The 23,585-nt window shown below is 33.3% G+C and overlaps 1 protein-coding gene across 1 annotated transcript in view; it reads right to left on the bottom strand.

Annotated features, from left to right (window-relative positions):
* Window positions 1–3,399: 3,399 nt before the first annotated feature.
* LOC124355347 (hyaluronan mediated motility receptor-like) overlaps window positions 3,400–23,585 on the bottom strand; it is a 29,789-nt gene continuing 9,603 nt past the window's right edge. Inside the window, exons 3-7 of the mRNA XM_046806453.1 lie at window positions 21,103–21,251; window positions 15,772–17,682; window positions 13,769–13,952; window positions 10,688–10,852; window positions 3,400–3,650 (exon numbers count right to left, since the gene is read on the bottom strand). Of these exons, the coding sequence (XP_046662409.1) occupies window positions 10,694–10,852; window positions 13,769–13,952; window positions 15,772–17,682; window positions 21,103–21,251 (2,403 nt within the window). The 3' untranslated portion in view covers window positions 3,400–3,650; window positions 10,688–10,693. The remainder of the gene's footprint in view (window positions 3,651–10,687; window positions 10,853–13,768; window positions 13,953–15,771; window positions 17,683–21,102; window positions 21,252–23,585) is intronic.

The raw sequence follows: 23,585 nt of genomic DNA on the forward strand, positions 1-23,585 counted from the left end.
CGTATGTTATTGGTTTACAGTCCTGCCCACCAAGCCTTGCCAATATGCCATTTCGAGAGATTATCAAAGCCACTCATAGTTTTCACTTTTTAATAAGTGGAATTGGGTTGTGGTCCAGAGTTAAAGTGATTCTATTAGATATAAAAAAGTATAGAAGCCACTTTTAAGGAAAATTTATATTTAGGGTTTCAGTGAGTTTGCTTGCTACACGTGATTCAATATATCTGATTAAATTTCTTCAAGTTTATATCATCAAATAAATATCTTTTAGAAAAAATCTTTTTAGTTTTTCAGCAGGGCCGTCAACAACTTTGGTCGAACCCCATCTGCCATGATGCTTCATAATTAACACTGACAACAAGCTAACTTAAGTGGATTACTGAGAAAGAAAATAAATAACACTGCTATATGTCTCAATGCAAATTCCACGACAGCACTGAAATTAGAGTTTCACCAAGTTCATTGTTTCTAAAAAAATAGCGTGGACGAAGGAGAGTTCATCAAAAGGAAAAACATAGCTCCTACCTTTCAACATTTAGAAGAAACTGACCAAGCTTGTCCTTGCTAGCAAAGCTGTGTTATCGTTGGCCACCAGGCTGGATATCGCAGGGCTGGATATGATAAGTTTTATACTGTGTTGTAATTAAATACGTTTACGTTACCGCGGACGATCCTTCAGCTCAATGTTTTGCCCTGTCAGAAACTCCATTCATTCAACCCATGACAGCTCGCATCGTCATGATGAAGAATGATTTCTGAAGAAATTTCTCAGACTCCTGGCAAACAAATAGTGGTGTATCATTCAGAATTGACTGTCCTACGTTGCTCTAGCGGCACAATCGCCACATGACCGGTAATGCCAAAGAAACAGCTTTGATGTGCTTCTTCCACAAACAACTTTGGCTGGATTTGGCTCATCTTGAAAGACTGATAACAGAGGATTGCCATTTTTATTCAGGATCATACTTATAATTCGTCACCTGTGCAGATGTTATAAACTGCTTTTGATGCACTTTGTGCGAATTTCTTCAACATTTTCTTGCATCAAACAACACAAGCCTCCTTTTAAGCGTTTGTCAGGTTATGCAATATCCAAAGCGAACAAAACTTTTTAACATGCAAAACATTATTGATGCTTGTCATACTCATGCCTAAAGATGCCTCAATCTCACATGACGATCATGCTTTATCAGCTCAAGCATCGCATCGATGTTTTCATTCACAACAACCGATGTTGGACGACCTACACAGAGTTTGTCCTGGAATGATCGTCAGCCACAATTGAATTTGTTACACCAGGTTTTTACGGTGCAGTAGAAGGGCGCTTCATAACCATATAAGAATTAAGTTCATCTGTGCACTCTTGTCTTGTTAGGACAGGTCAAAAGTTATGAAAAATTACTGTGCGAAAATGTTCACGATTTAACTTTATTTTCACATAAAATCAATTTCTCAACCTGGTGCCAATAACACTAACAGCAATGAAATACAAAATGTTTTGGTTGAGGTTATGTTTAACAATGCATTAAATCAGTGCTACCAAGGCCAGAAACATAAATAGCAGCGCTCGTATTTTATGGACCTTTTTCAGCACCTTATTTACAAAATTTATGCTGTGATCTCTCATTTATGCGTGTCACAATGCTCTGGTGTGTGTATATTTTTGACCTTGATTATAGTTATGTTAGGTTATTCATCCACCTAAAAACCAGATTGTACTTGAAACATAATGTTACTTAAGGAAACAAAAATCATGATCATGTGATGATATGCTTGGGATAAAACAAACTACAAATCTTACATATAAAACATGTTTATTTCATTTATATTTCAAACTATATGAAATCCACTAATACAGGGTGTTTACTGGTAATGTGTTCCAAAATTTTTTACTTTTCAATACTTTTAATTATATATTGCAATGAACATTTGTGACAGAAGACAGTTACCATACGAAAAAAAACTAAAATATATCTTGGTTATTTTTATTTTGAGAATCTGAATTTAGTAAATCCTAGTTACATCTAATACCAATTTAATTCAGTTTAAAGTATAAGAATTTTGTATTAATTTGATAAGTTCTTCTCTTTGTTGTTTTCCAGTCTATGGTAAAAAAAGTGTTATATCAGTAGTCTTATTCAATAAAAAACACTGTTTATCGAGAAATAAAGCTTTTTGCCAATGAACTATGGTAATGAATTGGCATTATTAATAAATAATTATACAACCAATATATTAATTAACTCAAATTACTAACATAATACTTAAACTAATAATATTAACTTCAATGGATAACAATACAAATATAAAATACCTGAAGATTAAAAAAAAAACAAGTTGATGCCAAGAACATCACATCACAAAACATTTGACCATAACCTAGTTAAAATTCAGCATTTTCCTTAAAACATTTTTACGTACATGTTACATATAAAGCAGGTGTAACTAAAAAAAAGCAATATAGTGAAATACAATCAAAACCAATTCATAACTCAAAATATCAAGTTGGCATATTCAATCATGAAATCACTGATTTTTATCAAATCCAATAGAAACCATCATTTTATATGCTATTAATTAATTTTAAAATTAATACATTAAATTTATTTTTTTTAATTTGATTATTCATTATTTTATTTCCAACTATGTTTTATTTGGTGAATAATAGGATCAAGACCAAAAAAGATTTGGTGAAATATATAAATAAAAGATTATTATTTATGTTGTAATGGAAAGAAACTATATTGTAAATAATGGTTACCTATTTACATTAACTAACAAAAGTGATAAATATCTCCTGAGTGCTGCTAGAAAATTTTACGATTTCTCCTCAGAAGATCTCTTCTGTGTGGGTTCTACAGTTCAGGAACAATTACACAATATCGTGTGTATCAAGTATATGTTTTGAGATAATTGCGTAGTTTTTCACAATAAAAAAAATTATTTTGGAAAATTCATTACGTTTTGTGACAGGTTATTGACATTTATTTCTTTTGTAAAGGTAGATCCTTTTATATCAATTGCTTCTAAATCAATTCAGACAACTAGAGCTCCATTATTATGTAATATACTTTTTGTTAAGTATAATTCCAGAGTTGTATAAAAATATTACGCAAATAAGATCGTATTATCAGTAGCCCAAAACAAAATGTGGTGTAACAGCTTTAATTTAAAAATTATGTTTACCATGACTTAATGACTTAAAACCATCTAAACAAAAGGCTACCCATACAATGTAATACATTTTTCTGAACATAAATAAACACATCCATCACTAAATAATTAATTGTGTATGTAAGTTTAAATGAGGAGTTTAAATGAGGCATAATATAACTCTTCTGTGTGCAGAGAAATTGTGTTTCAGCATTTACGCCTCTTCATATTCACATAAAAACAGCAAACAATATTATAAATTTATTGACAAGTATTTAAGTATACATTAAATTGTGAACACTTATACAGTTTATTAGTGATAAGTGAACTAATACCTTAAAATACTCTTATATTAATTAATCAGTCTTTAAAAGTAACTTAATGTAAAATTTGTTCTATTTAGAATTTGTTTTTGGTTATGGTTAGTTAAAATGGTTAATTACGGATAAAAATACACAGATATGTCATATTTGGTAAAATTTCTTTCAACCAGCCACCTGAAACAAAAAGTATACTCAGCATTATTTAAAGCTTGAATAATTACAATATGTTTTTAAGATTTGGAGATCTTACAGTTTTTATGTCATTTATGGGGATTATTTGAAAAATATTGAAATGTATTACCTTAATGTGAAAAAACTACTGCCATTAGAATGCTCAATTGCTCAATAATGTCAATGTTGACCAAATGTTAATGGACTTATCAAGTTTTGAATCACATATAAAATTAATGACGTTCATTTCCCATGTACAGCTTTCCAAAAATGAACAAACATGGCATTTTTCATTAGCCAATAATTAGTAATTAACCGTGTAGGGAATTTTATGTTCTAATTATCTTATTTCAACAAAATTTACAATTTTTAAATCAAACGATAGAACACAAGGTAAATACAGATACGTACACATGTTTTGATATATGTACAAATAGTTTTAAATTGAAGTTTATGGTTTTTTAGTGATTTCGTATTTTTTTACACCACTACTGTATGAACATTCATTTTTTACCTGTAATGAGCACTGGCACTTTCAGCTTTTCCCATGCAAAATTAATTTATATATGTTCAATAAAATAAAAACAACTCTTGAGAAACAAATAATAGTATATTTTGTATTTTAAATTAATTTTATGGATTAAAAAATATATAGCAGTTTTACAAAGTTTTTATTAAATTCTGAACATTTAACTTTGTGGCACTTTCAGCCATTACACAATTTCAGTTTGTGATTTTTGAAAACTACTAGCATAAAGAAGCTTGTAATTTGATTCAACATTTAAAGTGTTTAAACAAGATTGGCTCATTGGATAGCTCTTCATCACTGATGAAAACCAACATGGCTGACTGCCAACATTCCCTGTGAAAGCGCTCTCAAGAAACAGTAAATTAGTGATGGTTTTAGGTCCAAACAACAAATAACCTCCGACCAGCACCTTACCTGGAGTACCGTGAGTCTGTTCACAAAAAAATTTGACACTTAAAACTCAAAGAAAGTGAAATATTTTACTTATTCATTCACTTACCAGTAACTGACCTTATATATTGAAGTCAACAAATTTTATAATATATCAAATAATCAGAAACCACTTTTAATAAAATATTCTAGGAGCATAAGGAAAGAATTTTATCTTTCTAATACACTAACATTTGACAAAGCACTACTGAAAAAAATCACCAAATCTGATGTGACGTCACAGCCAATTCATCCATTGCTGCTAAATACGTCACTTCCAACACTACACCAGTTGAACAACAGGTGGCAGACAGACAGCTAGAGCAAGTGTGTCAGGCAGCCGGGAGCACTAACCTCTAGCGCTGACACAGCGTCTGCTGATTACTAACCTCAGACTTCTGCTTGCTATTTTATTGCCAGACCTAGTAATATACTGGACAACAGTATGTTACAATTTTGACATGATCATTGACTACCTTAAATCAATCTAACTTATACTGTGCAATTCTATACACCTGGACCTCAAGTTTTATGACATAAAGAAACAGCCAAACTTTACAAAACTGATTTGATTTTTATATTTTGGACCTCAATTATTGACATAAAGAACAGCCAAACTTTAAAAAAACTGTTCTTAATTTTATTATTTTTTCCTTCTAAACATTGACAATAGGAATCAGACAAACCAAGCTTAAAAAAAAAAAAAAAAAAAAAAAAAAAAAAAAAAATCATTTTGATTAAACAGGAATTTTTATAAAGTCTTCTTTCAACTCTTGGCAGAATAAAATGGCAAAATTATCCGTGTGGAACCTGTACAATTGGAGTAAAACATTAAAGGGATTTTATGCACTGGAAACTGCAAGCAGTGGTTCCATGCAGAATGTGTCAATTTATCCAATAAAGATTTCAAAAGTCTGACAAAAAAGAATCTACCTGACTGGAAATGTAGCAGCTGTCATATTGTATCGACTCAAAATAATGAAACCCACTTTGGTAGGCAAGACTTCACCTTCAAAAAACTAACCCCCTGAGCGAGTCACTCCAAGAAACTTGAAAAAAGCCTCACAGATTGCAGTGCCACAAAGTAATGAAGAAAATTTGATTGTAGCTGCTAAAATAGAATCTGCTCTACTCCAGAAAACGGTATTCTAAAAAAAGGAAAACCTCAGACTTCTTGACAAATTGAGTAGTCTGCAAGCCAAAATAGAGGAACTTGAAAACTGTGAAAAACAAGCATTTTTCAAATATGGAGAGGCTTCAAGAAAAGGTATCTGAGCTGGAAGCACAATTGACCAAAGAAAAACAATACTCAATTGAAGCTCAAGCTATCTTCGAAGATCTATGACAGAAAAAACTGAACATGATGATTGACGACCATGAACAAAAAATTCAAGGACTTGGAGAGTAAACTCATTACACTGAAGCGGCAGATACCTGAAAAAAAAGTAATAGGTTGTTTTGTTTTGTAATGCAGAAACTCAAACTTTGACCCCTGACTCTCAAACAATACTACTTCCCCCTCTCTTCTTCTGGAAATGGGTTATTTAAAAAATCATCATATCATTTTGGAAGAAAAGTTGAAAAAATCTTGAAGCAACCGTAAAAGAACCTAACAGTAACAAAAAATCACAGAAGAGTGTGCCCCTGAATTGAAAAATGCCAATACATAAAAAATAAAAACTCAGTTCAAAAATATAAAGAAACCAGTTTTTAAGAAAGAAGAGAACAAATTCAGTGTTTCCCTTCAAGTAAAAAAATGAAAACCTCTGTTCCTAATGCAAAAAACCCCTTTTGAAGACCAAACCCCCAAGTCACTTATAACATCTACTCCAACCAACAAAAAAAGGGAACCCCACCCATCAACTTATCCTTCAAGCACTGTGAAAGAAAGACTACCCCCGATGACTGCAAGGAATACGACCTGACAATGAAAACCTGGAAGATTTTTTTTACTAAGCACATTGACTACTACACTAGAATCAACCAGCACTATTTGAATATTTCAACCAGTCTGCACTCCATTCCTGCTCATGATGTCACTGGAACGGGAGATCCCATTAACTCATTCTCAGAAGATAGAAACTGTTTTTTAGGCAACACTCAGCAGAAGAAAATTATAGCCTAACAATATGTCATCAGAACATAAGAGGCCTGTCTACAAAAATAAACCGGCTAAATCACCTGTTAAGTGAAATATGCCCCAGCCTTGTAGTTTTAACAGAGCATGGCCTCAAACAAAGTGATATTGAAAACACAAAACTTGAAGGCTTCACACTTGTGTCTGAGTACTGTAGAAGAGACATAAAACTAGGGGGAGTAGCTATTTATTGTAAGGACAACCTAACAAATGACACAGAAGCAATTGACATTACTAACCATTGTGAAGAAAAACTATTTGAGGCTGCAATGGTTTCATATCACAAACAATGGGAAGCATCTTTAATCTCCTTGGTGTTTACCGTCCCCCAGGTGTAAAATATTCAAACTAGCTTGGACATCCTATCGAACATCCTGGACCATTATCAAGCTCATAATAAGTCATTAATTCTGGTGGGAGACATAAACATTGACAGTTTAAACCTAATAACCATGACAGCCTGATGCTTGAAAATGAGTTGGCAACACAAAATATGAGAAGAATTCCTCTCCCAGCAACTCGCATTACACCTGACACAAGCACATCAATTGACTGCATATGTACTAATATTCCAGACCATGACCTTAGTACAAACAGTCTTACAAACTGGGCTATCAGATCATACAGCTCAAAATGTGCAGTCTGGTCTTCAGCAAAAATAATACCACTTCACAAACTCTAAGGCGACAAATGGGTAGGAAAAACCTTGACCAGCTGAAATCCCTGCTCTCCATAAAAAACTGGGATGCTGTCCACAATGCCGAAGATGCAGAATCAGCCTTTAACAATTTCGAAGGAGCACTGCGAACTGCCTTGGACATATCTTGCCCACAAAGGAAGAACAAGAACAAAAATAAAACAAAAAGCAAAGCCTATTGACTACTATGGACCGAGAATCAGCTGAGATCAAAAAGCTGCCTACTTACGGGCCCTGAAAAACCTATGAATTAACTGGAAAGGCACAAGACAAAGCAACAATGGTAAACATAAAAAAGACGTATATGACATCACACTAAGGACATTGCAGCAAAATGCTAATGCACAGAAAATAATTACCTCTAACAATAAGTCAAAAGCTGTATGGGATCTTATAAACACAGAAAGAAATGCCAAAACAACCTAGCCAAAAACTGCCCTAAGCTCAACATCAACAATACAGTTGTTGACAATCCGATTCAGGTAGCTGACCAATTCAACACTTACTTTACTCAAATAGCAGAAGTAACAGTTCAACAGAACAATCAGCAATTGGGAGGCTGCAGACTGGAAGAGGATCAAAACCCTTCAAACACTCCTTTAACACAGTCATTTTATCTGACTCCACACAACATACAAAGAAGTAAATCAAGTCATACATAGCTTAAAAAACAAACCGTCCAGTGGCATAGATGAATTCTCATCAAAAAACCGTTTTTAAAACACTGTGCAGAAGAATTAACTACCCCTCTCACATCCATAATAAATAAATCTTTCTCATTTAGGGCAGTTTCCAACCAAACTGAAAGTCTCCGGGTTTATCCAAAGCATAAAAAAGGACCAAAAAAACCGACCCAAAAAATTACAGGCCCATATCATTAATTTCAACTTTTTCAAAAAATTATAGAAAAAATAGTACTAAACAGGTTAATGACCCATCTCAAAAATCAAGCCTTAATTACTGACTGTCAGCATGGATTCCAAAAAGGAAAAAATCAACTATTTCTGCCATCATAAGCCTTGTTGAGTCTATAATCGACAGCATAGATGAAGGACAATTTGTAACAGCCTTATTTTTTTAGACTACAGCAAGGCTTTCGACTGTTTGGGACATGAGCTGATCTCTAAAAAACTTATAACTTTAGGAGTAAGACGGCTTAGAAAACAAATGGTTTGTCAGCTACCTTAAAGAGAGATCCCAAGTTGTAGACATCCAACATACTACAGCTGGCCTTACTACCATGTTCAGATCAGATCCATAAACCAATAACAAGAGGAGTTCCTCAGGGATCCGTGCTGGGACCTATTCTTATTCATTTTGTTGACTAACGACTTCCCAGCTCTAATTCACAACTACAGTACCAGCTGCATAATGTATGCAGACGATACAACCCTCCTTTTAAAAAATGACACAGCTCAAGAATTGTACGATAACTCTGTTGCATCTCTTCAAAAAGCCATAGCCTACAGTAAACAAAATGATTTAGCAATAAACCCTGACAAGGACAACACAAGTACATTTTAACAGAAAAAAAAAATTCTACCCACTAGTATCCCCAATGTAGCAGTGGTGATCAGATTAAGTTTCTAGGAATAAACTCTAGATAATGGACTCACATGGGCAAACCATGTAAAACAACATCTGCAATAAAATCAGCCACTGGTGTCTATATTGTTAAACGCATTAAATGGGTTGGCACTCAGGAAGCGGCAAAAATGGCATACTACGCTCTAGTAGAATCTCATATTAGATATGGTCTTACAATCTGGGGAAGCTCCTCGGGAAATCTGAAGAGAGTACTTGTACTACAAAAGAAGGCAATTAGGACAATTGCAAACCTGGAGTCCCAGCAAAGCTGTCGTCAAGCCTATCAGACCCTATGCATACTAACAGTACCTGCGCTCTACATCTATGAAGCCATTTTATATGCAGACACACTAAACCTGCAGACTCACTTGGACCTTCACAGCTACCCCCACACGCCATGCCTCTAGATTCGTCCTACCCCAACATAGAAACAGCCCTCTTCGAGAAAAAACCGTCATACGTAGGCCAAAAACTGAAAAAACCTCCTTCCAGACCACTTTTGGACCCTGACTGGCAACAGACTGAAGAGCTTGCTTAAAGAATTCCTGTTGAAGAATCCTGTGTACAAGATAGAAGAGTTCCTGGAATTAATGAAACACCATCTCCTTAATTCTACTTATTGTAACTTGACAAATTACTGTTCTTAATGTTCATGTAATAAATAAATAAATAAAATTGGAATGTTACATGTACAGATATAAGACAGAAAGGGGAATTAGTGGGGAACACATTTATGTTTCCCCTCCATAGGTACTTAGGTTTCCTTCGTTATTCCAGGTAATTCAAGTTATAGCAATTATGGGTTAAGGTTAGTAAAATCAATATGTTGAGTTTAGGTCGAATCCACAGACTCCAAGTTGGGCAGACTCAAAAATCCCATTTTGTGCTGGCATTCCTGGTGATGAAATCGCTGATAGTTCAAATTATCAATAAAGTTCATTGGACTTCAGCCATTCTGTGGGATATTCAGGAGTTTTGCACGTCAATGAGTCAATGAATTAATCGGGGAAAATGAGCACCAAAAAAGGTGGGCTACAAATCTAGTAGAGTTCGGAATGAGTTAGCTTGTTTAACATTCACCTCCAAAAGCCCTTTAGGCTGATGTGTCTAGGGATATAGATCTGTCACATTTGAATAGAACACATTCTGCTCAACATGATTTACCAAATTTTCTCGTCTTCTTGTATCAAGTCATCATTCATGACAATAGACACGCAGATCATTCATCATAAATATTTGTCCTTCCTCAATTGGAAGGACTACAACAATTACACCTCAAGGTAAATGATAGTAGTACAAACTTTTTTTACATTTTGGCACAAATAACACAGTGCATTTAACACACTAGGGAACTGTCCATGAGTGGTTAACATGAAATAATCTAAAACATTACAAAGTAAAATTTATGCAGAAAAATAAAGCCAAAATACAAACATTTATTTATTTATTGAGCCGGCTGATGATGGAATCTTTGATTTCAAAAGGCCTCGCAAAAATATAAATTAATATAAGAAAACGTGTAATCATTAACTGGTGATATCAAATTTTCTCTTCTGTGTATTATAAGAAACTAGCATCGTATGAATTACATTTGTTACATTTAATGTTAATACTAAAAATATGAAAAATAATATTTCATAGTAAATCTTCAATTATATTACCTGCTATCAATGGTTCCTGTCCTTCAATACAGAAGGCGATAAAGGTTTTGTGCTGACGTTTTTCTTCATGAGAGATTTTGGAGTGTCATTCTGTGGTGCATTTTCTTTCGATTCAGCTAGTTTCTTTCTTAGCATTTTCACTTCAATTTCAAGATTTATATTTGTCTGAAATTAAAACAAGAGAAAATTAGAAATCGGTGTTAATCCTTTCCACGCTGTAGACAAATATATCAGAATGGTTTCACAATGGAATTCACAATTTTTAAATAAAACTTCCTGTTTATACTTTTTGCCTTTACCTTTGATATCTGTCCTAATAAAAATTAGCTTTGAAAAGAAAAAATGTTTTTAGTTGTTTTGGCATTACAGGGAAATCAATGGATTTAGTAGTGGCGTGCGAAGGGTTATTATGAAGAAATTAGAAATTATGAAAGGAAATATAATAGATAAGTCACAGTATAATTGTCAAATACAGCAATAACCTTTCATGGAATCTTTAGACAGTTTGGTGTTTTCATTCATTTGATTCATTAGGATCAATTTTCCTTTTTATGACAAAGCATTTAAAGGCAATCAACATGCCAATTATTATGTTCCTGAAACTGGTTTTCAAAATATATTATTGGAGCAAATATTTGTGTGTTTAATTCTTTTAGTTGAAAAGTTATAAAAGATTTTTCCTGAATAACCACTAGGCAAACAAGGGTTATTTTCAATGACATTGTGTTGGTCATATGCATTATTATAGGTTTTTTAATAATTTCAATATATTTAATTGCATTTTTATTAACCCATTGAGAAAGCAAGTAACCTAGCCTGTCTAGGACTGAATATTTGAATTGATTTTGGCAAAAATGCTTTCGTGTACTAAAATATTAATAGAATGAGTTTGGATACAGATAAATTAGTCAATTTTTCAGGACATTTTAATCTATTTGGTTGCTCTACAATAGTGTTTGTTGCTTTCACTAAGTAATTTTTATTTAATTTCTTTTAGTATATATTTACACATTTTTTTAGTAAGAAAAACAAAAGTCAAAAGCAACTGTCAATATTTTATTGCTTTTTTGTTTATCTGTTTCAATAATTTTTTATTCAAAACAGCACAATGTTTTTTACATGGAAAACCAGTTAGTTTCTATTGGATTACTTAATTATAAAGCATAATAACAAAACAAAATTCACTTACATTTTTTCACTTTTTTATGATTTGAAGACAAGTTCTTGAATTAGTGGTCTGGGAGATGAGATAAAACTGTTTGTTACATTCAATTGTTATTATTAAAATGATAATTAAAATAAACTATTTACATTACATACAATGACCATTCATTTACTTTTTATAATTCATTTTTGTGTCAGTCTATGAGTATCTTTGAGCATATGGCAATATGTAAACAATAGCAAAACAAGCTATTAGTTGTGATTCCAGTGTGCAAAATTAACCCTTTCAGTGCCAGCGTCCGACTACACGGACGTGTTTTAAAATATTCGTAAAAAATACAAAAAATATCTAAACAATCCTAATTTTGTTATAATTGTATTTATAAAGATATAAACTAATAAAAAACATTCAGTTGATCTCTCATTACATTAGTGTTATAAATAAAACAAAATTAAAGTGGCTGTTGACGTCGCTAGTCTGAGTCAGCTGTCGTCTGTTGTTTACTAACCAACTACGCAGTTTCGCCGATTGCGCCGAGCTAACTTGTTGTTGTTTCGTTTATTGTTGTAAAATGTTTACAAAATGAAGCGTAGTGCATCACCTCTTAGCGAAAACACTGTACAGAGAGTGTTAGAAGACGATAGTGATGTTGTTGTGAATAATTTTATAAAGTGAAAAACAGTGTTTAGCAAGATGTGCAAAAAATCCAAATACACATTATTTTTGAAAAACAATGATAAAACCTTTATTTTTGAAGATACATGTAAAATTTTTTGTGTATGTGTTCAAAAGTATGTGGAGGTTCAAATACATACTCAATTTATGGAACAAGGATTTTTTTTACTGGCCTTATATTTACACCAAACTAAAAAATTGATCATAAAATTTTATGTAAGTAAAAGTTTTTCTGGTTTTATATTTTTAATGCATGTTGTAGTAAATTTATTTTTCAGTATTAATTTAAAGCACATTGATTAGAGCAAAACAAAACTAAAAGTAACAATTTTCATCAATAAATAAAACTGTGACAGTTTTTGCAAACTGCTGAAAAATTGGCAATTATAGCCTGGCTCTTCTTGCATGAGCATATGGCACTATGCCTGGCATTTCTTGCACGCGCGAGGGAGAATGTCTGGCACTGAAAGGGTTAACGAATCAAAACGGAATAAATGCTCATAAGGATGCAAGAGGGTACAAACTGTGATCTAGGGGAAAAACAAACAAATACATTATCGTTAGTGTCTAGAAAGAGCATGAGTGCCGCTCGGGCAGGTTATTAAGTCCCGCTCGGCTGCAACGAGTGACGCTCGGGCAAGATTATTCAGTCCCGCTCAGCCGCAACGAGTGACGCTCAAGCAAGTTCCCCAATGGGTTAAGCTACCTTGAATTCCCATACAAAAAAAAACTGAAAAAATAAACACAAGTTCTTATCTAACAAGAGTATTACTTCAAAAACAAAGGTTAACTTTTTTATGTACATACTGTAACACACATAAAAAGTACATCAATAAAAATGTAATATGAATTACTTATGTATAATATTAAATTATACATCATTATTAATAATTTTCATATGGTATGATTTTACATAAACTAAATCAAAAAAATGTGTTTTAAAAAACAGCCTGTACCTGAAGAGGTACACGGAGAGCACACATAATGACTCTGTAGAACATACTCCATTGTTTAAAAAAACATGTTACAAAGAAACTACTCCAATTTCTATAATTCAAATAAAAAATTGACCCGATACATATATATTTCAAATATATTTTTTGCAATACATTTAAAAAATAATTATTTTTTGCTATGTTTCTTTAAATCAATTACTGTTGGAAATTATGATTCAATCAAAACCTCCTGGATTCCCATCTACAAATGTAAACAAAAACAACAAATGTAAAATGTGAAGATACCTGTTTCAGTTCCATGTTTTGTTGCTTGAGATGGTTCACATGACGAATCTTTTGGCGTATATTTTGGTGACCCAAAAGTTGAGCTAACTCCTGTTCTGCGTTCTCTTTCTCTTTCTTCTCGTACTGAACTTGAAGCTCACTTTTCTCTAGTTCAAATCTCAAAAGCTTCTTATCTTCTTGTAAACTGATAACAGTAATATATGTCAGTTACTTCATTAAAAATACACATCATTGCTGTAATTAGGGTTTCACAAACACATTACATTATAATTTGTAAAAATGTAACACTGAATTATACATTATTTTTATGTCTACTATAAATACAACTTTAAAATGTTTAAGACAATTAGTGATCGCGCCAATTGGGAGATTCGATCTGTAATAAGATTTTTGAACACAAGAAATGTGACACCGACTGACATTTAACGTCGTTTCTAGATGTTAACGGGGAAGACGTGATGAGTGAAGGAATAGTGAGATAGTGGGTTAGAATGTTCAATGGCGCTCGAACAAATGTGCATGATGAGAATCAGAGTGGTCGGCCTTCTCTCGTCACTGATGAAGGGTGGTAAGGGCGTATTACAGTACTTTTATTGAGTAAATATATTTATTTATTCAGAGAATACTGTTGGCAATTAATCAATCACATTAGAAAAAGAAACAATTATATTTTATGGAAGATCCTCCTATCTCAAAAAATCTTACACAACTCCAAAAGAGCTCAAAATCCAGAATTTATTTACCATTAATGATTTTACATACTCAAATCATATATCATACTTTATTGGCAAATGCAAGCAAATCTAATGTATAATTACCACTGGAAAGATTATGAATGGAGTAAAAAGAAAGACAGGATACTATACAGTATCTTTATTTAGGCTGATCTCCACACACATCTGGCTAAAACTGTTTTTACTACCCAGACAACAATGCAAGTGTCAAGGTCAAATACTACAAGGAACAGTCACATGGCATTCACTCTCTCTTTCCGACATTCCGGCTATTAACAACTAGTGACGTGTCTTAAGTTCATGTCCAACTGTTCATCAGCTATCTGTTGGAAAAATATGTAGCAACTTGAAATATCAAAGAAGTAATATAAAATGTTTAGTGAAACTTGCACCACAGAGGCTCTTTCTGAGTGATTTAAGCGAATCAATGAGGGGTGAGAATATATTGTACACAATTCACAACCAGCGTGACCTTCAACGTCAACAAAGACCTTGAGAAAAATTGAAGGCATGATACAAAAAGGCCATCAATTCAGTATTTAAGCGGTTGGTGAGATTGTAAAAATTGGCAAAGAAACAGGTGTTGTAAAGTAAAGCAATGAAAAAAAAAGTAATGATTCTTCACCAGAAGTATGGCATGACCCAAACCGCATTGTTTTACTAGTTGTTTTTGGCTAAGCACGGCATCATTGTGTTAGAACATTAACTCTATTCCCCAGAACTTGTCCTGTGTAACTGCTCTCTTTCCAAAAGTAAAATATAAACTGAAAGGACCATGATTTCGATAGTTGAAGCCATAAAAATGCACTTAGAAGAATAACAAATTTTTTTTCAATGGAAATAAAAGTTGCACGTAATAGTTAAAACATTTTGGGGGGAAGCATATCAAAGGGGATATTGTTAAAGTTGTGAAGAAATCAAAATACAGAATATTATGACCCTAATCTTTTAGCCAGACTGGGTGATAGAACTTATTATAGAATAATAGTAACAGTAATTGTAGAACAACATTGGACAAAAATACCACACAATCTCATAATAGTAATCAGAATGATAAATGATGTGGAATTTGAACTCATCACAAGACTGATTTTTTGACTGAGTTTTAATTGAAAATAATTAATAGTAATAATGAGTAACCATAAGATGTTCCATCTGTACTAAGAATCAGCTGAACAAGTTAACAATAATTTTATAATCAATCAAATGATCTATACATACATTACAACTACCATGCTGACATTAATATTGTGATTTTACCAAAAGTACCTTTTTCTGAGATTCTCCATCTCTTCTTCTTTTAAAGCGAGTTTTTCCTGGAGCTCCGCAATTTTTTCTTCAGCTTCTGTCAACTCAATAGCAATATTTGTGTTCAACTTCAATTCTTCATTGTGTTTGTTTATGGTTGTGTGCAACTTGTCAATTTGAGCAAGATTTTCTTTACAGTTAGTCTCTGCTATAGTTAACCGATTTGTTAAGTTATTGATAACCATATTTTTACTTTCCAGTCGGGTTTCCAGATCAGAATTTTTACTTAATGTGTCTGCCAACTGAAGGCACAGACTGTCTTTCTCTGCTTCTAAGCATGACATTTTAGTTTCATTGTCTTTTATGGCTTCCTTAAGACTATCAATTGTCATTGAAAGTTCTAGAATAAATTCAGCTTTATCAATGTTATCATGCTCCAATTTAGATATTTCTGTTTGACATCTATCTTTTGTCGTTTCCAACGTATGGCACCTCTCCTGTTCTAATGCAAGATTAGATTGTAATTCTTTTATTGTCTGAAGTTGTGTTTTTTCGATTTTGTCTTTTTCTTCAATGGTCTGTTGAAGTGATTGCAATTCAGATTTCATATTAACAATTTCTAATGCAAGGCTGTCTGCTTTCTTTTCCATATCCCTTATAAACTTATCTTTTATATCACACTCATTTTTGTAATAGCTATTATCACTTAACAGTACATCAATGGTACTCTGTTTTTCATTAATTTTGTCATTTAATATTCCAACTTGCCTCGATGCTTCAGCTTTAAAATGTTCTGCTTTAGCCACTAAATGTTCTTTCAAAGCCGTCACGTCATAGATTATGTCTTTTTCCATTCTGTCCATGCTTTCTCTCAATGCGGTGATATCTGAGAGAAGAAGCTGTGACTTTTCTTCAAGAACCATTTTCTGAGTTTCCAAGACACTCTCAACTTTACTTAGCCGTTCCACTTCGATCTCGCTTTCTACAAGACGCTCACTCAAAGCCTTTATTGTTTCTTGCATACTGTTCAGTGTAATTTCATATTTTTTGCATTTCGTTCTGCAGTGTTCTAATTCTTCTTCAAAAGTATTTGCTTTATCTGTCAGTTCAACTATTGCTAATTTCTTTTCTAAATCAGCCTCTACTAATTCATCTCTTTGCTCCTCAACTTTGCACAATTCTCTATACATGTATTTACACCTCTCATCTGCTTCTTGAATATCTTTTAAGAATTCCTTTTCCTTTTCATTTACAAATGATTCTAAATCTTTAATACTAGAAAAACATTTCGTCATTTTGTTGTGCATTTCTTCCGTTTTTAAGTCAAATTCATGAGAAAAGAAATTTACTTGAGTCTGAAAATCAACTTCAACTTTTTGACAAGCATCAGAAAATTCCAGCTCCAAGTTTTTTACTTTAGTGTTCAAACTGTCCTCAAGATATTCTATTTTTAGTTCAGATTCTGTTACAATTTTGTCAACAATTTCTAAATTTGATTCTTTTAGCCTTATTATTTCTTCTGAATACTTCCTGTTTTCCTCTTGAAGAGATTGTAATTCTCTCTCTAAGTCTACGTACTTATCATTTATTGCAACAATAACACTGTGTTTTTCTGCTAATATTCCTTCAATGTCTTCTTTCTCAGCTTGCAATGCTGAAATTTCCTCACTTAGTGTATCAATTAACTTTTTGTTTTCTTGTCTTTCTTGTGTTAGTTTTTCGTTAAATACATCAAAATTGTTTTTAAGTTCCAATAACTCCTTACTTCTACTTTTTATCAGATTGTTCTTCTCTTCCAATTTAATCATAAGTTCACTCTCATTTTGTTTTACTTTTTCTAAGTCTTCCTCTAATTTTTTAATTTCTAAGTTACGTTCTAAAAGTTTTTGTCCACATTCAGACAGTTCATTTTCGAGTCTCTTGTAGGCAGTTCTGTAACATAGTAAATCATTAAACCATAAATTAGTATATCAGATTAAAATTCAAACACTATTGAAAAATACAATTGGAGTGGTTAATGATTATTTTTAATTAAAGCATACATAGTTCAAAGTATTTTTTTGTTGAATCGATTGAATAGTTTATGCGTGAAAGTAAAACAAACAAAGGCACTTTCACATTTATAATACAAGGGCTATTCATAAAGTAAGGACCGTCCACTGCCGTCAGACGTGTGCCAATCACATATATATATTGGTGTATTCGTGTTCAGCACCTCAGTTAGCATCCAACCTTGAGAAAGGGAACAGCTCCGCCCTACTCGGATTTTTATATTCAAATTTGAAATGTGTGCTGCAATCGGAAATCCCGCCAGTTGTGAAGTGGGATCTGTGATTTGTTTTTTTTTTTTTTTTTTTGATCAAAACTTAAAAACAATAGAAATTCATCGGGAACTGTGTGAAGTGTATGGGAACAGCGTAATGACTTGAAAGTTCTGTCAGGAAATAGTGCATTGAGTTTTAAAATGGCAGAACAAACGTTTATGATCAAGAGAAGAGCATTTGAATTTGAGCATTGTGACTGACGTTGTTGCTTTTGCATGACAACGTCCGACCTCACACAGCAAACCGTAAGAACTCTTGAACTCGTTCAACTGGGAAGTATTTCCTCATTCCCCCTACAGTCCTGATCTTGCTTTAAGTGATTTTCAGTTGTTCCAGAAAATGAAGACCTGGCGTTTTAACAATGATGAGGAGCTCCAAGGACGTGTCACTGAGTGGCTGTGATCATCTGGCAGAATTCTATGACACAGGAATTTCAAAGCTAGTCCACCACTATGATAAGTGGCTCAATTTTTATGGTGATTATGTAGAAAAGTAGTATTTTAGTCCCTCTTTCACATGTAACAGGGGTGCTGAAAAGTCCATGAATTATTTTATGTATTTCACCATGATATCCTGCTTATGGGGACGTCCCGCTAGGGGTTGGTGAAAATTCTTAAATAGAAGCATAGGTCGAGTCGTACATCCAATTAAAGCTCTTTTTAATTAGAAACATTTTGGCAAAAATCTGACGTAAAACAGTTGACGCATTACAAAAATGGCGGACACTCAAAGATTATAAAATACAGAATTTTTCAAATGCAAACATTCTGGTTGTTAGAGAAAACTGAGACACTTAATCTTTTATTTTACTTCTTTTTACTTCAAATCACTTACCAAAACAGTTATAACAAATGTTCAAAGTGTTTGCCTTCAGTTTTGCTGACAATATCCCAATCGATTGTAGAACGCTGATATCGCATTGTTTAAAGCTTGGACAGGAACACCTGAGCTTCTCTTACAATACGGTTTCTCAACTCATCCAAAATTTTTGAGGTTTTGTTTTAAACACTTTTTTCTTTGAGGTAGCCCCAAAAGAAGTAGTCTAAAGGGGACAAATCTGGAGAACGGGCAGGCCATTCTATTGTTCCCCTTCTTAAACCAATCCACTTATGTGGAAAGACATTGTCTAAAAAATGTCTTACATGTACGCCATAATGTGGAGGGGCTCCATCTTGCTGAAACCAGATATTTTCAAAATTATCACCAGAAACACGTTGAATTTCAGGAATTATCTGGTTTTGGAGTAATGCTAAATACACTGCAGAGTTTAAATTTCCATCTATAAAGAATGGCCCTACCACATGCCGCCCCACAATACCGGCCCCAAACATTTAACTTTTCTGGATGATATGTGTTTGTATCATCCAATGTGGGTTTGTATCGCTCCAATAGCGGCAGTTGTGGCGGTTTATTGTTCCATTCAAGCAAAATGTTGACTCATCAGTAAATACAATGTTTGCTAAAAAATCCCAAGTTTTCATTGATTTTATTCATCATAACTTCGCAAAACTCGATTCTACGATCAAAGTCGTCTTCGCTTAGTTCCTGCACCAATTTAGCTTTATATCCCTTTGTAACTATTAGTTTTTAAAAATATCTGAGACTGAATATCGACTAATTCCTTGTTGTTGTGCTATTGAGACAATCGATTCATGTGGGTTCTCAACAAAACACTGTAAAACGTCTAAAGCTTTGTCCTCATTGGTCGCGGTCTTGGGCCTTCCGGATCTAGGGAGATCTGCAATGTTTCCTGTCTGTTCAAACCGCTGTATTGTCCTTCCCACAGTAGATTTTTGAAATTGGAGGGTCTATTGGGAAAAGTATCATTAAACAGATGCCTTACCTCATGACATGATCTAATACGGTCACCAAACCCGCGCATTCATTAATAAAGTTATTCTTTCTCTCTCGGAAAGCGCCATAGCAAAATAAACTAGCACTACTGAAACTACTAGCAAAATTAGGGCTTGAAGACTTTTAAGTGACTGAGTTGATAAAACAACTGTATCTGTCAGGCTGGCAATTTCATTGTTGTCTTTTTGGTCTTGTTTGCTCCAGCTGATTACCTTCCAGATAAGGAAGGTAATAACCTTACCTGCTGATAAGGAATTTCCAGATAAACAATGCGATATATCAGCGTTCTACAATCGATTGGGATATTGTCAGCAAACTGAAGGCAAACACTTTGAACATTTGTTATAACTGTTTTGGTAAGTGATTTGAAGTAAAATAAAAGATTAAGTGTCTCAGTTTTCTCTAACAACCAGAATGTTTGCATTTGAAAAATTCTGTATTTTATAATCTTTGAGTGTCCGCCATTTTGTAATGCGTCAAACTGTTTTACGTCAGATTTTGCCAAAATGTTTCTAATTAAAAAGAGCTTTAATTTGATGTACGACTCGACCTTATGCTTCTATTTAAGAATTTTCACCAACCCTAGCGGGACGTCCCCCATAAAAGCAGGATATCATGGTGAAATACATAAAATAATAGTTTTATATGAGCAAAAGCTTGATGTAAATTTTGGTTCTTATATTGTAATTAGTTCAAAAGTTATTAGACCGTCCCGGGACTTTTTAGCACCCCTGTATAATAAAGTGTATTTCTTGTACTTGGTTTCTTTTAAAATTCCAAAACGCTTTTTACTTTCTGAACAACTCTCATATTATTAGGATCACTACAACCCTTGCACTCATCTCTTTGTAGACATGGGTATTTTTGACCTTTATCCTGTTCTTTTTGTATGGATTCTGTTCTTCATTAAGATTTTGTAACAAATATTTTCATAGTTGATAACATTCAATACACACAAAAAATTTAATTAATATAAAATTGTAATATTTTTAATTTTTTACTTTATACTTAAGTAGGTTATTTAATACAGTACTCCTTCCACGTTCAAAACCAGTCATATTGGAATTTTACACAAATATAAAAAAGGCAGAGTCCAAATAAAGCATCTCTATAAAGTATACACGCTATACAGGCCACTCCTCCACATATAAAACATACAATTACTGCCACCTACCTGGTTATTTGTCTTTGGATTCCAGATGCTAACTGGAACTGGGATTTACAAGCGCTTGAACTACCCCCACTTTCACTGTTAAACTCCTTTGTGAGGTTAAGCTTTTCTGTTGATGTCAGTTTAATCAACTTTTTCCTTGTTAGCTGGGGCTAAAACAAAATTACAATTTGTTATTGCACTTAAACCCTTTTAATGCCAGACATTTTTTCAGTGACCATGCGAAAAATGCCAACCTGTTTTCAAAAAGTACATGCGAAGAATGCCAGGCCCTTTTTCCATAATTTGACAAACTATTTTTAAAAAAATGTATAACTTTTTTATTTACTGAAGGAAATTTATCCATTGAGGTGTTGTTTTTTATGTCACAATGTGGCGTGTTTAAAACAAATGAGTATTAAAATGTTTACAAATTTATATAATTTATATTTGTAAAAAAACAAAAACTTAAAAAAAAATTAGTTTGAACATATAAAGGTACCTTAATTATTAGCCTTAACTAAAAAGTAGTTACTGGTAATTGTACTATATATTTAATTGTTAACACTCACACCAAAATTTGAAAGAACTTGCCTTTGAAAAATAGTGAAGTTACAGCATTTTATCGAAAACCTTGTAAAGTCCCACATTTTACAGTAAAATTCAGTAAGACATATTTTGGTCAGTTTCATTCAAAATCACTTTATTTACACGTGTTGTTTAGCACAATGTATAAAATTGTTTGTTGAAATAATAAAGAAAGTAGTTTACATAAAATTAAAATTAATTATTTACAATATAGGGTACATAATTAAAAATTTTTTAACACTTGTGTTTGCCGAAGCACAAAGAATGAGTCCCCCTCTTTTACTCATGGTCAAATCTATTTACAATAATCACAAAAACTAATAATAATATAAGCAAACTGAAATAAACAAAAGAAAAGCATGAATAATTCCCATTAACCCTAGATTACATAACCTGTTTTGGAGTCACATGTTCACAAAACCTTCGTAAAATTTACGACTAGCTTTGTTATTATTTTTCTCATACTGTTACACTAATTAAGTAGTTTTATAAGGTACGTATTACATTCTCTGTGTATTATATGAGACGAATTGATTAATATTTGTGCTTAATAAATCTTATATAGTATTCCTATTTACATATTTTGAATATGTGTTAAATTTGAACAAGAAAAATGAGGGTTTTGAAAAAAAAAAATAAAAATGTGAGATTAACTATTTTATTTGTTCAAAACATTAACGTAAATACAAAAGTTTACTATAAATACTTATAAAAAAAGATTAATACAATCAATATTGGGTAAAAAAAATCATCATTAGGTAGAACCACAAAGTTACTGTACTTTACGAGGCCGTACAATAGTTCATTGTCCTTCATCACATGAAATACAAGTTGTAGCTTTGTGTTGGGCACAGATAGGGTGGCGGCAATGCTTACAATACGTTGTTGTCATTCGCCTTTAGGTTAGAAGGACAATAGAAACACACTTTCCTTGTACCTGGAGGTGGGGCAGCGCCGGGATTGTCAGGGATTCCTAGAACGCCACAAATCATTGTGCGCAGTCCTCGTCTAAGGCTCGGTATCTGGAGGCGGTTCTGCATGTGAGGTCTACTAAGGTCCATAAATAGTTCTTTCATGAAGGTTCTTCTGTTGGCAGGTTGATTTCCTTTTTCAAGATTGTTTGTGCAATATATCACATATGAATTTACAAAGCTAATGTTCATAATGCCAAAGAACACAGCTAATGGCCCAGCGTTGGGTCTTCCTACTGCATGACATGTTGTTACACAATTGGTCCATGGCATCGACTCCTCCTTTCGTTTCATTGTAAGTATGAATTATATCTGGCTTATGTGTATCGTCGTTGATATGGTTACCTTCATGCATGGTTGAGAGGAGGGAGAACGACTTTGTTCTTTTTTGGTTTGTACGACACAAGTGTTTTTTTTCCCTATCAAACAAAAATAGCGAAGTGTTCACAGGTCTTTCCTTTTTGTTCATCAGTTCGGAAGGGACACCTTTTCTGTTTGCACGTATGGTACCGACTAAGGTCAAGTTGTATGGGTCTCTTAGCAAAATCTTCGGCCAGGGCTGACACTAGTGAACCAATTGTCCATAGTGACACTTCTGTTTGTACCATGAATTGGTCTTCGTAATTTCTTTTACAAAGAATTCTGCAAGTGGTTGCCCTCCGGTTTGAGTTTTTTTACCAACATAGGGAATTCCATTGATCATGTATTTAGTGGTTGTATCACACGCCATAACTATTTTTATTCCATACTTGGAAGGTTTGTTTGGGATGTACATTCTAAAGGGACATTTTTCCCCTGAATCCCAATAACTGTTCGTCAACAGTTACGTACGAGCCTGGTCTATATTTCGTCTTACAGTTTATTTAGAACAAAATCATCCCATAACTCTCGTATGGGCGCAAACGGATCACTCTCGTTGACGCTCCAAACGCGTTTCTCTATCGTTCG

This window comes from Homalodisca vitripennis, chromosome 2 (assembly GCF_021130785.1).
Source record: "Homalodisca vitripennis isolate AUS2020 chromosome 2, UT_GWSS_2.1, whole genome shotgun sequence".
Classification (NCBI taxonomy): Eukaryota; Metazoa; Arthropoda; class Insecta; order Hemiptera; family Cicadellidae; genus Homalodisca; species Homalodisca vitripennis.